Below are 14426 nucleotides of genomic sequence, written 5' to 3' on the forward strand. Positions count from 1 at the left end.
GTTTAGGCTATTGATTAGAATACAAGACAGCATAGCAATCTGTCTTCTTTCCACATCTTCCCTGCAGTGTGACCCTAGTTATTTTGCTTACTGATAGAATGGTTCCTATATTTTTAAAGTTAATTATCTCACAGAAGCTTTATGAAAATTCATCAATGTCAGTTAATGTTTTTAAAACACCAGGTAAATGAAGCTGTGTAAATATAAAACATCGTGATTATTGCCATGCATATGTTTTTTTTCCAGCACAGTCTCACTATATCAGACAAGATCTTTCTTATTGGATTCAGTCCCTGAATGGAAGTTATAATATTTCTTTTCCTGGCTTTAATTATTACTTGGGCCAGAATAAGCTACCCTCTGTGTATAAGGTACCTCCAGGAAATAACCTATATCCGGGGGAGGGTGCAAAGGGGGGTGGTCTTTATATGTTCCTAAGTGCATAGTTTTTGGATACCTTCTTAAAGCCAACCTATATATTTTTATCTATCTTTCTAAAAATAAAAGCAAGCTTATAGTAAATCTAATTTGTGTATTTGAAATATATAAACTAACAACAGATAAGAACTTCATATATGTACAGAACTAAGCACTACTATTTTATCTCTTTGTTTGTAGTCTATTAGAGCATAAAATCCTAGAAATGGAAGAAAGACACAAAGAAGAGTTGGACACTTTAAAGGAAGAGAAGGAGAACTTGCAAAGCCTGGTTACTCGTCAGACATATATAATCCAGGAATTGGAGAAACAGTTAAACAGGGCAACCAGTAACAACAGTGTCCTTCAAAAACAACAGCTGGAGTTGATGGACACAGTTCACAACCTCGTCAATCTTTGTACTAAAGAAGGTGGTAAGGACTTGTTCTTAACTTTGGGTTTCAAGTATTTGGATCAAAAATAATACAATTGCTCCATAAATCAGCACTTTCAATGGGTTTTTATGGAGAACAATTGAACAATAAAATTTGTTGATTTTATTTAAGATTTTTTAAAAAATTGTTTTAAAATCAGAAAATATTAAATAGTTTTGTAGTAGGATTTTTGAGTAAGAGGTTTTCTTTGTAAGCACAGTTTGTACATTGATAGTGTCTTCTTTATAATTTTTTCATCCCCTTTTTATTGTTTGATCACAGTGAAATTTTTAAAAAGTACTCTTACGACCATTAATGTGGAAGCAAAGACTGTCAATACATAGGAAAGAATTTAACAAATGAAAAGGGGTACATGGATGAACAGAAAACACTTGTTATTAATATGAAATGAGAAAGTATGAATTTCAGTTTCTTTATCCATAAAGGAGGAAGTCAAATTAGATCATCTCTAAGAGCTCTTCAAACCTAACCAACCATTTATTAATCTGTGACTTACAAAGAATTCTTGTTATCTTACATTTAAACTTAATATACAATACATTTTATAACACATGTGAGGAGTTGTTTCTGAAAAACACATTATTATGATGAAGGGTAAAGGAAGATCATAATTAGAAAATGAATTAGCATCTATTTCAATTCAGTTCAGTAAGAATTTTAAGAACTCCAGCAGTCAGTTAATGAGGTAGGCACATAGAATACAAAAATAAAAATAAAACCCTTCTTACTTTCAAAAAAATGTGAGAAATATGTGACACTTTATTGAAGTTAATACAAAGCTAATTAACAGAAATGATGAATAATATCAAGAATGTTTTGCTATCTTTAGAGCATTAGGAAAGACCTGAAGATTGAGATTTCAATAAAAAATGTTCTTGTTCCTTTCACATTTGTGTCTGTAGCACTCTGTAGAGTTATTCTAAACTTACATCTTGAGATCATCTCTGAGAGTGCAATTCTTTCAACAATTTCATGTGAGTGAATAAGTTGAGATCAGATGTGAATAAAATCAAGTTTAGTTATTTCAGAAAGCAAGAATCTCTTCCTTTAAGCTATTTAAAGTGAAATAGAGATCTCATTATTTAAGTCAACATATCTTATTTAACATTTTATCATCACACATAACAAATATTCATTCTTTAGATTCAAATCTTTTTAATTGAATAATATAAATTTGTTAGAAAATACAAATAATTGTTTTGATATAATATTTTTCTCTATTATTACATAATAGAGGATTTTCATAATAATGGCTTAATTTATTAATATCATTTCCATTACATTTTGATATCAACCTACTTTGGCTCTGTTCCCCTTAACTATGTTACAATAGTTTGTAATACATATTGAAAGGCAATTTTTAAACATTTATAATAGATTTCCAGAGAAGCATTTGTATATAGACAACAATATGGCTGACAATGATTAAACAACTTGTTTTCCAGTTTCTATTTTCCTGATAGTGTCCTTCAGAGTCTATTGGAATGAAAACTTTATATTACTTTAACAAATAATTTTATCAGAGTTCACGAGAATTAAACAATTAAACATTATATGAGTAAGTCATATCCTATTTTTGTATTGAGTTTAATTCAGCTCTGGAAAGATTAAAAGTACATTGTCTTTATCATGCTGAGATTTTATTTGGATAGAGTTGTCTTGATTTCAAAGACAGAAGTTTCTAGGGATTCTTGAAAAATGCAGATGTTCATATGGCCATCATAGAATGTTGCTTTTAAGTCTATGCAAAATAAAGAGTTCATAGTAATAGTATAAAGTAAATACCTTAGAGGAAAGAGTATGACTTTAGGATCAGGACTCCTTGGCAAACAAAGGTATGGAAGATCCCAAGTATATATTTTGAGATCTCTATCTCTATCTCTATCTCTATCTCTATCTCTATCTCTATCTCTATCTCTAACTCTATCATCTCCATCTCTATCTCTATCTATCTATCTATCTATCTATCTATCTATCTATCTATCTATCTATCTATATTTAATTTTACCTGGTAAGTAAATAAAATTACTAGGTGACAAATATAGGCAGACTCAGTTTTTTCTAAGCCTCTTTCAAATATTATTCAGATGCAATATATCTACTCCAGTAAATTTAGTTTCACATACAATATTTCCCAGACCTATTTCTCTCTCTCCAACCTTACTTCTATTTTATTTTGCTGTGGATACTAAGTTAGTGTGACCCTCCCCTTAGGTTTTTGCTCATCAGTCTCTCCTTATGATTTCCCCTTGATCTTCATTAAAATTATTGATTATTTCAAGGCTTAAGAAGGCATTACAACTGAGATGTTGATTTAAATGATAGCTTCTATTTTATTTTTTTTTTTGATGGAAACCTGGATTTTCATTAGGGTCTAAAGTCCCCAGTTTTGTGAAGTTTAGCACATCTTCATAATCCTATTTAACATTCAAACAAAAAGCTCTGTTCTGCAACTGAATCCATTCAGGCAAAGGGCTCTTCCTGTGCACCAAATTTCAGATAGGCATCATTGTTTACTTTGACCAAACCATGATTAAAACCTTAAGCATTATCATCATAAAAAATATTGAGCATTAATTAACAATATTGGTGTGATATATACATATATATACATATATATATATACATATATATATATATAGGCTCTACCAAAGTAAAAAGAATGCTAGAACTAGCATTACATGACTTTATAGTTATGTAATCTTAGTCAGTCATTGAATAAATATTTATTAAGTTTCTATTATGCTATATTATATTCAGATGTTCTTATGTTCAGGGAAGACAAATATTGCTGGTGTGAGGGCTGCCAGGTTCTTTTAAGGACTGATTTCCATGCTTAGAATCTATTTGATTCATTAGTTATGTCCTATGATTCTGAGAAGTATGTTATAAAATGCACATTAGCCATTTTTGGCAGATGGGCTAAACTAGGCTGAGAGTAACTGAGGGGTCTCAGACCCATTGGTCATTTAGGGGAATGTCTATGACAAGGATTTGAAGACCTCAGCCAGAAGAATGGGTAGATGTGTACAGTATGTTGCAGTAGACATGAAAGCAGCTGAAGCAGGTGTTGTGCAGCATTTAGAGTTCCATTAGATATGGAAGTCACCTAGGTCACTTCTGCCTCCTAAAGTCATCATCAGTCATCTTCACTTTTATCTTGTCATTGGACTCTTATGACTCTGGAACAAAGAGTAATTCAGACAATTTTTCAGTATTTTGTCTCATTTAAATCCAATATATTACTGAGTCAAAAGGCATTACCTATAACATTTTATCATTTTTACCTACCTCAAAATCCTGTGGTGACAAATAAAGCAACACGTGATAGTACACTGAGTGCTGTAAACATAAACTGGTCCAAAGGCAGTCCAGAGTAAAGGGTTGTATTCTCCCTGGGCTGAAACATCAGTGGATTTATAACTTCCCCCATCCCAGGTATCTGAACAGCCTTTTTAAGGGACCACACTTTTCACCTCATGACATAAGGAAAGGGTTAGAAAAGATACCCTAGAAATTTTCTAATCCAACCCTGACATACTTACTGCAGGATGGTGAGCCTAAGTTTGGTTGAAATAAAAAAAAAATTACAAAACTAATCCTTCTCACCATTGGCACAGGTTTATGGACAAAATGAAATTCAGTAGAACTGAAAGGCAAATAGCTCTTGTTATGAGACAATTTAGTAGAGATCACATCCAAATAGCAGTCCTGACTGGCACAAAGATACAAACATGGTAAATGAAGGCTAGTTTACCAAAGTTGAAGCTGGAATGATGGTTTTGGGTTTTTTTTTTTTTTTTGTTTTTTTTTGTGTGTGTGTGTGTGTGTGTGTGTGTGTGTGTGTGTTTTGTTTTGTTTTATTTTTTTCTGGAATTTCTGCAGTGATAGGAAGCATCATTAATCTCTCATAGGTTTCACAATCAAAACCAATCTAATGAACAAGTATGTATGTTTTGTAATGGAAGTGAATAATAGATTCATGATAGCATGATTATCACTTTCAGGAAAGTATTATTCTATTATCATCATAGCATATGTTCCATATGAACCCTGATAAGGTCAAAAAATCCTGAAGAGATAGGCTGAATATTTCCACAACATTCTCAGCAAACTGTCATCAACTAATTCTGAAGCTATTAAATATGAACCTCAGGTTAAAGTCAATTCCTCTCCAGCCAGATTTCCAAAGGTATTGGAATATCAGTAGGCTTCTCATGTGACAAAATGCTTGGTGCTGATTCTATTTCTGCTGAGATTTACAGGGCAGGTGGGATCACTGTTCATATAGAAACTGACAGAAATCTTCTGGGCTATATTGCAAGAGGAGATTATCTCTCAGGAGTTCAAGGATGTCTCCATTGTCCAACTCTATAAATGAAAAGGAAACGAGTTGTCCTGTGACAATCACAATGAAGTCTCTCTCTTAGTCATCACAAGCAAGATTCATGACAGCGACCTTAACTGGCTGATCTTTCAACTATAACATGGTCAGAAAACCAAATGTGACTTCAGAAAGGGTCAAAGAATGGCCTATTTGTTGTCTGCAGTCCAAAAATTTCTAAAAGATATGCCAGGAGTAAAACAGATGTCTGTACATATTTGTGGATCTAACTAATTTCTTTGATAATATCAATTGTGAGGGTTTGTGGAAGATCATGGCAAAGTTTAGATTCCCAGAGAAGTTCATCAATATTCTATACCAGTTTCATCATGGAAGGCTTGCAACTTTTGAGATAATGGACAGAGTTCTTATGCTTTCCTAAGCAGGAATGTGTGTTTGCCCCCATGCTTTTTTAGCATGCTTTTTTCAGTGATGTCAGACATCTTTAATGAGGATGAACAGTGAATCAAGGTCAATTACTGAACTTATGGTAAATTATTTAAGTTTAAAACCAAGACTAAAGAGGAAGGAAAGTTGATGTGTGACTTTCCTCTTCACTTCTCAGATGATTGTGCATTCAATGCAGTCTCTGAGGCTGAATAGCAAACAGAGTAAGGATTGACTCACTAATTGTGCTAATTTTGGCCTAACCAAGAAAACAGAGGTTCTTCACCCATTAACATCATACTAATCATCCATGAAACCATTGTCTATAGCAAATGGAGGAATTTTGCTGTAGATAAATTCACTTACTCTGTCAGTCTACTTTCCAGGGATGTACACATAGTTGATGAGATTGATATATTCATTGCCAGAGCTAGCTCAATGTTTGTGAGACTTTTGAAGGAAAGCATATGAAAGAAGAGGTATTAGGCTGAAGGTCTACAGAACCATTGGGCTGACCTCATTGTTGTATGTCTGTGAAACCTGGATAGTGTCCCAGAACCATGCCAGGAAACTGAATCACTTCCATATGACCTGTCTTAGGAAGATTATGAAGATCACTGGGCAAGATAAGGTTCCAGACACTAAAGTCCTTTTTCAAACTAAACTGCCAAACATTCAGATTCTATTGCAGAAATCACAACTGTGATGGGCTGGCTATATTGTTCAAATGCCAAATATGTATGTTTCACAAAGAGGTTATTTTACAAAGATCTTCCATAAGACAAGTGGTCACATGAACATCAGAAGAAGCAATACAAGGACATTCTCAAGATTTTTTTGAAGAACTTTTTAATCTATTGCAAGACACGAGAGACACTGGTAAAAGATTGCTTAGTGTGTTTCACCCATTTGCTCTCTTAGTGAAGCATAATTCCAAAATCTAAACAAATGTGAGATGCACAAATTTAGAGACATCTCCACTCCAAATATTCATGTGGATTATTTGTGCCCAATCTGTGGTAAAGTCTTCTGAACTCATAATAATCTGGTCAACTATAATTGAATACATTGTACTTGACTCCAACATAGTGATGCTATTTTGGTCCACTTCAAGAAGGAAGGAAAAAAACAACCAGTCAATTATGTATCAAGCACCATACTAAACACTGGGTACACAGAGAAAGGCAAAAGATTGTCTAATGATAAGCCTTTTAAAGACTAACTATACTTCTCTGTAAAATAAGGGGCTCAACTTAATAATCCCTAAAGTTCAAAGTAATTGAAGAAATCAGAGATATCAGGAATTTCATAGGCTACTATTTAAGATTGATGCTAAGAGGAATGTAGGGATATACGGTGTTTTCTACTGTTTTACTTGCATGAATATTTCCATATGTGACTTTAAAATGAATTTAGTTTTAAAAATGATAATATTATTTTAATATTTTCAAATTGCTTTGAATATATTAGTCAATTTGATCTTCACAACTTTAAAGTAGATCCCCATTTTATAGATGAAGGGAACTGAGGGTAACAGACATATGCCACTTGTCTAAAGTCACAGAAATAATAAGTGTGAAGCATGATTTCAACTGATGATACTCCAAGTCTAACTCTCTATCCACTAATTTCCTTATTTGCATACTTACAAAATAAAATTTTGTGAATATCAGTCACAGAATAGATAGTAGTTTTAGAGTTTATGTATTTTCTTTTTCTTCTCACATGATTTGACAAGTAAAATGAAGACAAAGACAAATATAGATTCAACAGCTTTCTCAAAAGACAAAAGCTATGCTGGGGAATGTTTGATTAAGATGTCTGGTACTCTGGCCTCTTTTCCAGAGGAAATGAGGCATTTTCTTCCTTCCCAATACTGAGGAGTGTTTTGGCTCTGTTCTCAAAATAATATTGCCATATGCTTGGAATTTGCCACCCTTGCAGTATCTATTGAGCCCAGGAAGTAAATCATTCAATCACTAGATGAGATTACTTGAACTCTTGAAAATTCTTTAGATTAGGAGTCTCAGGCCATAACGAGTAATAAGATGAAACAACATTTTAATACACTTTCTCCATTGATCTGGTTAATATTTTATTTTAAATTTGTGAATATAAAATTAAATGTAATGTGAAAAGAAAAAAAATATCAGAATTCACTTGTTTAAATTTCACATAGGAATGGAGGGAAAAGGTTTACCTTTTGAATTGAATTATCAAATTTATGCAATGCCCTTAAAGTGAAAACCCTTCCTAATATTTTGGTTTGTAAATTCTAACAACTTAGAGAGAAAGTGAAAAACCTTAGAAAGTAACTTTTATTTTCTTCTTAATTGCCTTTGTGGTAATATTCTGAAATGTAGTTTTATGTGAATCAAGGATGATTAGCCAATGAAAATAAGGTGGTAATTGTTTAAAATAACAGTTTTAGGCAATGCCTTTGAACTGTTATTAAACTACCACATTTTGGGGGAATGTGAGGATGAAAAGGGATAGAAATTGAATTTTTTTGTTAATTTTCTTTGTAGTTATGACTTTTACAACTTCAAATGCTAGTTTATAACTTTATCAGAAGAGGAGAAAGCATCTGAGAGGTATGATCATGGGAAAGAATATTTTCTTAACATACTAGTATTGTCATTATCATACTCTAGAGCCCATCCTCTCTTTCATTACAGATCTATTTGACTTAAGCACAGCAGTAGTACATACTATGGATTAGGGTTCTAAAATATTTCCAGAATGTATTCAAACAATATTTAGTAAAGACAGGCTGAAGAATGACATCTAGGAATGGAGCCAAGATAGCACAGTAAAGTCAGGAAGCTGTTTAAAGTTTCCTACTTTTCCTCAAAAATCATATGAAACCAATTCTCTGAAGAGTCTGATGGAATGAAATCACTCTCCAGCTTAAGATAGATTGAAAAGTCTTTAAGATCAATCTCATTTACTGGTAAGTTTCACTCACTAGTGAAAAGAGTGTTCAGCCCAGCTCATGTAGATTGTGGGAAAGTTGGTGACAGAATCTTAATCATACCAAATTAGCATACCCTTAGTCCTGGATCAGCAGAGAAGCAAAGGAGTGGAGAAGCTTCCAGTCCCAGTTCAGAAAACAAACTAAGGAAACAGGCTGCTACCTAAAAAGAGTGGGAAAAGGTAACCCCTGAAAACACAAGTGGTCCCTGAGCTCAAAACCAAGGCTCAGAGCTACGCAGGAAGCTTGGAAAAAAGTGCCCCCTTTACCCCAGGGGCAGAGCTCAACTGTAAAAGTAAAAAGGAAGAAATATCAAAAGAAAAAGAAAGAAAATGAGCAAGAAAGAGAAAAGAACCTTGACCATAGAAAGTTACTATGGTGACAGGGAAGACCAAAACACAAACTCAGACAAAAACAGAATGTTCCCAGAGGAAATCTCAAAGAGTAATATGAATTAGTTTTAAGCCCAAAGAGACTTCTTTGAAGTGCTCATAAAAGATTTTAAAAGGCAAATAAGAGAGGGAGAAGAAAAAAAATGAGAAAGGAAATGACAACAATGCATGAGAGAGTCAACAGCTTGAAAATGGAAAGAAAAAAAATTGAAGAAAACAACTCCTTAAACAATAGAATTAATCAAATGGAAAAAAAAAAGATATACAAAAGCTAACTGAAGAAAATCAAACATTAAAAACTAGAACAAGACAAATGGATGCTAATAGCTTTGTGAGATAATCAAGAATCAGTTATACAAACTAAAAATAGATCCAGAAGAAACAATTTAAAAATTATTGGCCTACCTGAAAGCCATGACCAAAAAAAAAAAAAAAAGCCTGAATAGCATTTTACAAGAGATCATTAAGGAAAATTGCCCCAGTATTCTAGAAACAGAGGGGAAAATACTGATTGAAAGAATCCATCAATTACTTTCCCAAAGAGATTCCATAAGGAAAACCCCAAAGGCCACTGTTGTGAAAATCCAAAGCTATAATCTTTCTTTTCTAATAAAGCTTTTTATTTTCAAAACATATGCATGGATAATTTGACAACATTGACCCTTGCATAGCCTTATGTTTTAGATTTTCTTCTCTTTCCTCCTACTCCCCAGATGGAAAGCAATTCAATATATGTTAAACATGCTAAAATATATGTTAAATCCAATATGTGTAAACATATTTATACAATTCTCTTGCAGCACAAGACAAATCAGATAAAAAAGTGAGTAAGAAAACAAAATGTAAGCATACAACAACAAAAAGAGTGAGAATGTTATGCTGTGATTCACATTCAGTTCCTACAGTCCTCTCTCTGGGCTCTCTTCATCACAAGATCATTAGAACTGGCATCAAACATTTCATTGTTGGAAAGAGTCATGTTCATCAGAATTGGTTGTCATATAATATTGATGTATAATGATCTCTTGATTCTGCTGATTTCACTTAGCATCAGATCATGTCTCTCCAGACTTCTCTAAAATCATCCTCCTGATAATTTTTTATAGAATAATAATATTCCTTAACATTCATATACCATAACTTATTTATCTATTCTACAACTGACAGTACCTCATTTGCTGATAAGTTTCATTCACTGGTGAAAAAAGTGTTCAGCCCAGCTCAGGTAGATTGTGGGAAAGCTGGTGACAAAGTCTTAATCTGTCTTTTTTTTTTTTTTTTTTTTTTTTTTTTTTTTTTTGCAACCACCCAGTTTCCAGTTTCTTGCCACTACAAAAATGACTGTCACAAACATTTTTGTACATGTGGGTCCATTTCCTTCCTTGGGATATAGGCCTAATAGAAACATGTCTGGGTCAAAGCACAGTTTGATAACTTTTTGGAACATACTTCCAAATTGTTCTCCAGAATGGCTGGAGCCACAAAACTATACTCTCAAGGAACAAAATCTGCAAGCTGCCAGACAAAAACAATTAAAATATCAAGGAGGAATAGTCAGGATTACCCAAGATCTGACAGCTTCTACAAAAAAGGGCCATGAATACCATATTCCAGAAGTCAAAGAACCTAGGGTTACAATCAAGAATTAACAACCCAGATAGATTCAGTATCATCTTTCAGGGGAGATGATGGAGCTTTAATGAACTAAGAGACTTTCAATCATTTCTATTGAAAAAACCAAAACTAAACAGAAAATTATTCCACAGTCAAAGGACTTAAGAGAATCACAGAAAGATAGAGGGAAATATATATTATTTAAAAGTTAAAATGTTTACATCCCTAAATGGAAATTGATATCTGTTACTCTTGAGAACTGTATCTGTTACTAGGTCAGACAGAGAGGGGCATTGAGGGTGTGGTTATTAATGGACTCTGATGTGATAACCTCAATGAAAAATATGTTTGTATCGGAAAAAGAGGAAAGGAGAGATATAATGGAAACATTAGTTCACACCAAGCAGCACAAAAGATCTATTACAATTCAGGGGGAAAGGGAATAGGATGAGTATTTTCTGAAATTTGATCTCATAAGTTTAAGCTCTAAAAGGGAATAACTTAATCATTCAATTGGGTATAGAAATGTATCTAACTCTATAAAGAAGTAGGAAGAGAAAGAGGAAAAGAAAAGAGAGGGACAGGATAGAAGGGAGGGCAGAAACATTAGGAAAAAAGGTAAGAGAAGGGAGGAAGGTTTGATAAAAGATAAGGTAGTGGTTGGAGTGGGTTAAAAACATTACTAAGAAAAGGGGGAATGGATGATAGGAGATAAGGTAGTGGGTGGGTAGGTTAAAAAAACAGATTGAGGACAGAGTGGAAAGAGTGTACAAAAGTATATACAGGAGAGAAAATAGTATAGAAGGAAATACAGAGCTGGTAATCATAACTGTGAATGTGAATGGGATGAACTCTCCCATAAAATGAAAGCAAATAGCAGAGAGAATTTAAAAAAAATCCCACAAAAAAAGAAAAAATGGCTAAATATATGTCTGTGGGTGAAATGTTAATGGGGACAATATGGGTGAAATATTAACAGGGACAATGAGCATTTGTCACCTTAATTAGGCTCCTAGATGAGAAAAACTATATCAATACAAAGCCACCAAAATCTAACTGAAAGAGAATTACTAGTTTGGAGAGTTCATAAAAATTTTATTCCTTTCTGCACATTATTTATTGTGTCCTATTTTCTAGTAGGTTTAGAACCTCATCATACCAAATACTTAGTAAATCTCTTTAAAACTTCCATTTGATTTTATGGCATAAAATTTTAGTTTCTTGTGGGCAGAAACTATTTCATTTTTGTTTTCATATCCTTGATGCTTTAAATGGTGCCTGAAACATAGTAGGTACTAAGTAGGTTGTATTAGTACTAGAAATAGGTAGAGTTATAATTTTAAGATATACAAATATATATATATATATATATATATATATATATATATATATATATATATATATATATATATATATATATATATATATATATATATATAAATAAAACAAGGAGTTAATATGGTCCATTGGGAAGAAAAAAGTTAGATTTATAGTCAAAGTACTTTGCTCTTCTATTTACTTCCTTTTTGACTTTAATCAAGCCATTTAATCTTATTGGACATCAGGTTCTCAGTCCGTAAAATAAAAGGTGTGGCCTAGAAAGTCTTTAAGGTCCAATCAACTATAACTTTGTTATATTTTGGTAGACATTAAAATGAAAATCAGCCATCTAAAACATAAGTGGATAAGGTTTTTTTTTTGTTTGTTTGCTTGATTGTTTGTTTTTGTTGGGAAACATAATAAAATGCAAACAGACCCTCCTATGAATGAGGCCTATCCAGTAGGAAATGAATAAACAAATTATGGGACATGAAAATTATGAAATATTGCTATGCTTTGAGAAACAATTAATAAAATTAATATAGTGAATTATAGGATTTAATGAATTGATGCAGAATAAAGTAAATAGAACAAAGGAAAAAAATATCCACTATGACTACAACTATGTAATGGAAAAAATTAATTCCACACTAATAATTTGAGAGGAGTCAAGAGGTACAGAACCTGGTATTCTTAAGAGTTGGTCCAACCTTTAGGAACTTTCTTAAAGATTTGAAAGACTGTCATGGGAAAGTTGGGTTAAATTTGTATTGCTGAGCCTTAGAAAGCCTAACTAGAACAGATCTAGCCCTGACATAAGAAGGAAAAACAACCTAAGATTGAGGGCTCTCCCAATGTTTGACTGTTATAAGGTCTTCAAGCAGAGGCTGGACCACCACTTGTTGAAACTTGTTGTTGTCCTTTTATAGAAGGAATTCTTGTGAGGGTATAGGCTATATTGAACTAAATAGTAGCAGGAGTTGTCTCTTGGAGAGAAAAGTCCTGAACACTCCCCAATTGCTTAATAATTACCTGTCTTTGAAACAAGCCTGATTATATTCTTTCTCTAAAATCAAATTTAATTCCCTAGACAAGGACACAGGGGCTATGAAGGACAAGCCAACCCTCAAAAATATAGAGGAAGGGGCCAGTTCTGTGAAAGGGATCTCCTCTGGAACTTCCACAGGAAACAAAGCTTCAAGTTCCTTGAAATCTACTGGAAAGTCTTTTCCTCTATTCTTTTGAAGGGTATTGTTGCTTTCAGGGACCCAGAACTGATTTTGGATTTGTAGAAATCATAGATCCAGACTTGTTTTAAAGGCAGGTAGTTGCTGAGGGACAAGGGAATGTGAGCTCCCAGAAAGAACCTTAATTTAAAGTCCCTGGGGGTGGTCCAGAACTAGAAGAAAAGAAAGACTGAGTATCACTGTTTCCAGGGCTCTGGGTTAACAGACAACAATCACAATCTAATCTGAACCACCTGGGATTTTTTTTTTTTTTTTTTCTTAATCCTCAGTGATCCTAGATGGAGTAGGGAGTCTGAGCCAATAGCTACAAATGCACCTCTCCCCCAAGGAAAACTACAGGCACTAGCACAGCCTCGGGCTCTATACTTGTTGATGATGGTGAAAGAAAAGTGTTATAAAAAGTGTTACTGATCTTCTCTATTTTTTCTCATCTTCCACCTTCATCCTTGGAGACCCTTACAATAATTATGAGTAGTTGGGCTTTTTGCCAAGATTTCTTAAAGCTGCTTTCACTCTTCACTACTTTGCTCTCTATTGAGATAATACTATTCATAATTCTATCATTCTCCTTTGTAAGATTTTACAAGCAATTTTATATTCAAAACTAGTATGGTCCTTGGCAGTCATATGTTTTGACTTGGCACAAAAGCAAATGTTAGCTGAGTATGACTGTCTTCAGGCTTTCATTATGACAATTGCTTTACGAAAGTTAAACTAGTACACAGAGTTAATATAGTTCCTTCTATGTCTTTTCTTTTGTCCATCTATTTTTTCCATCATCAATAATTTATTCAAATAGATAATAAGATGAAGAGATAATGGACTCAAGGTACAGAATGAGAAAAAAAAAATTTGGAAGGAACTAATATGAGAATTCATTGTACTTTACCATGAACATTTATTAGAAAAGTTTTATTTTTCCCCCATATGAGGGATCGGATGAAGAGATGAAGAAAAACAATTAGTGGTAGGATTCCAAAAAAAAAAAAAATAGAAAAGAATCACTGAAGCCTTTTACAAGCAACAGAAAAAAGGCAAGATGGAAACAGAGAGGCAGGATGTTTTTAAAACTGTGTTACACATATAGGATGATAGAAAAGAAAGTTGTACATAGTATGTAGTATTGATTCATAGATTTAGGTAAATCTTTTTTTCTATTTGACTTTTTAAATGGAAATTCTAATTTTATTTGGCATTTATTAAATTTGTAATTAAAATGTTTTAAATAAAAAGAAA

General features: G+C 33.1%; 1 protein-coding gene across 2 annotated transcripts in view; it reads left to right on the forward strand.

Annotated features, from left to right (window-relative positions):
• The window catches only part of ANGPT1 (angiopoietin 1), a 315373-nt gene that overhangs the window by 205204 nt on the left and 95743 nt on the right, over positions 1–14426 (forward strand). The window contains exon 4 of one of the 2 annotated variants that reach the window (XM_074267098.1): positions 619–851. In XM_074267098.1, the coding sequence (XP_074123199.1) occupies positions 619–851 (233 nt within the window). The remainder of the gene's footprint in view (positions 1–618; positions 852–14426) is intronic. The other variant, XM_074267107.1, reaches the window with a different exon arrangement.

The sequence above is a fragment of the Sminthopsis crassicaudata genome, chromosome 1 (assembly GCF_048593235.1).
Source record: "Sminthopsis crassicaudata isolate SCR6 chromosome 1, ASM4859323v1, whole genome shotgun sequence".
Classification (NCBI taxonomy): Eukaryota; Metazoa; Chordata; class Mammalia; order Dasyuromorphia; family Dasyuridae; genus Sminthopsis; species Sminthopsis crassicaudata.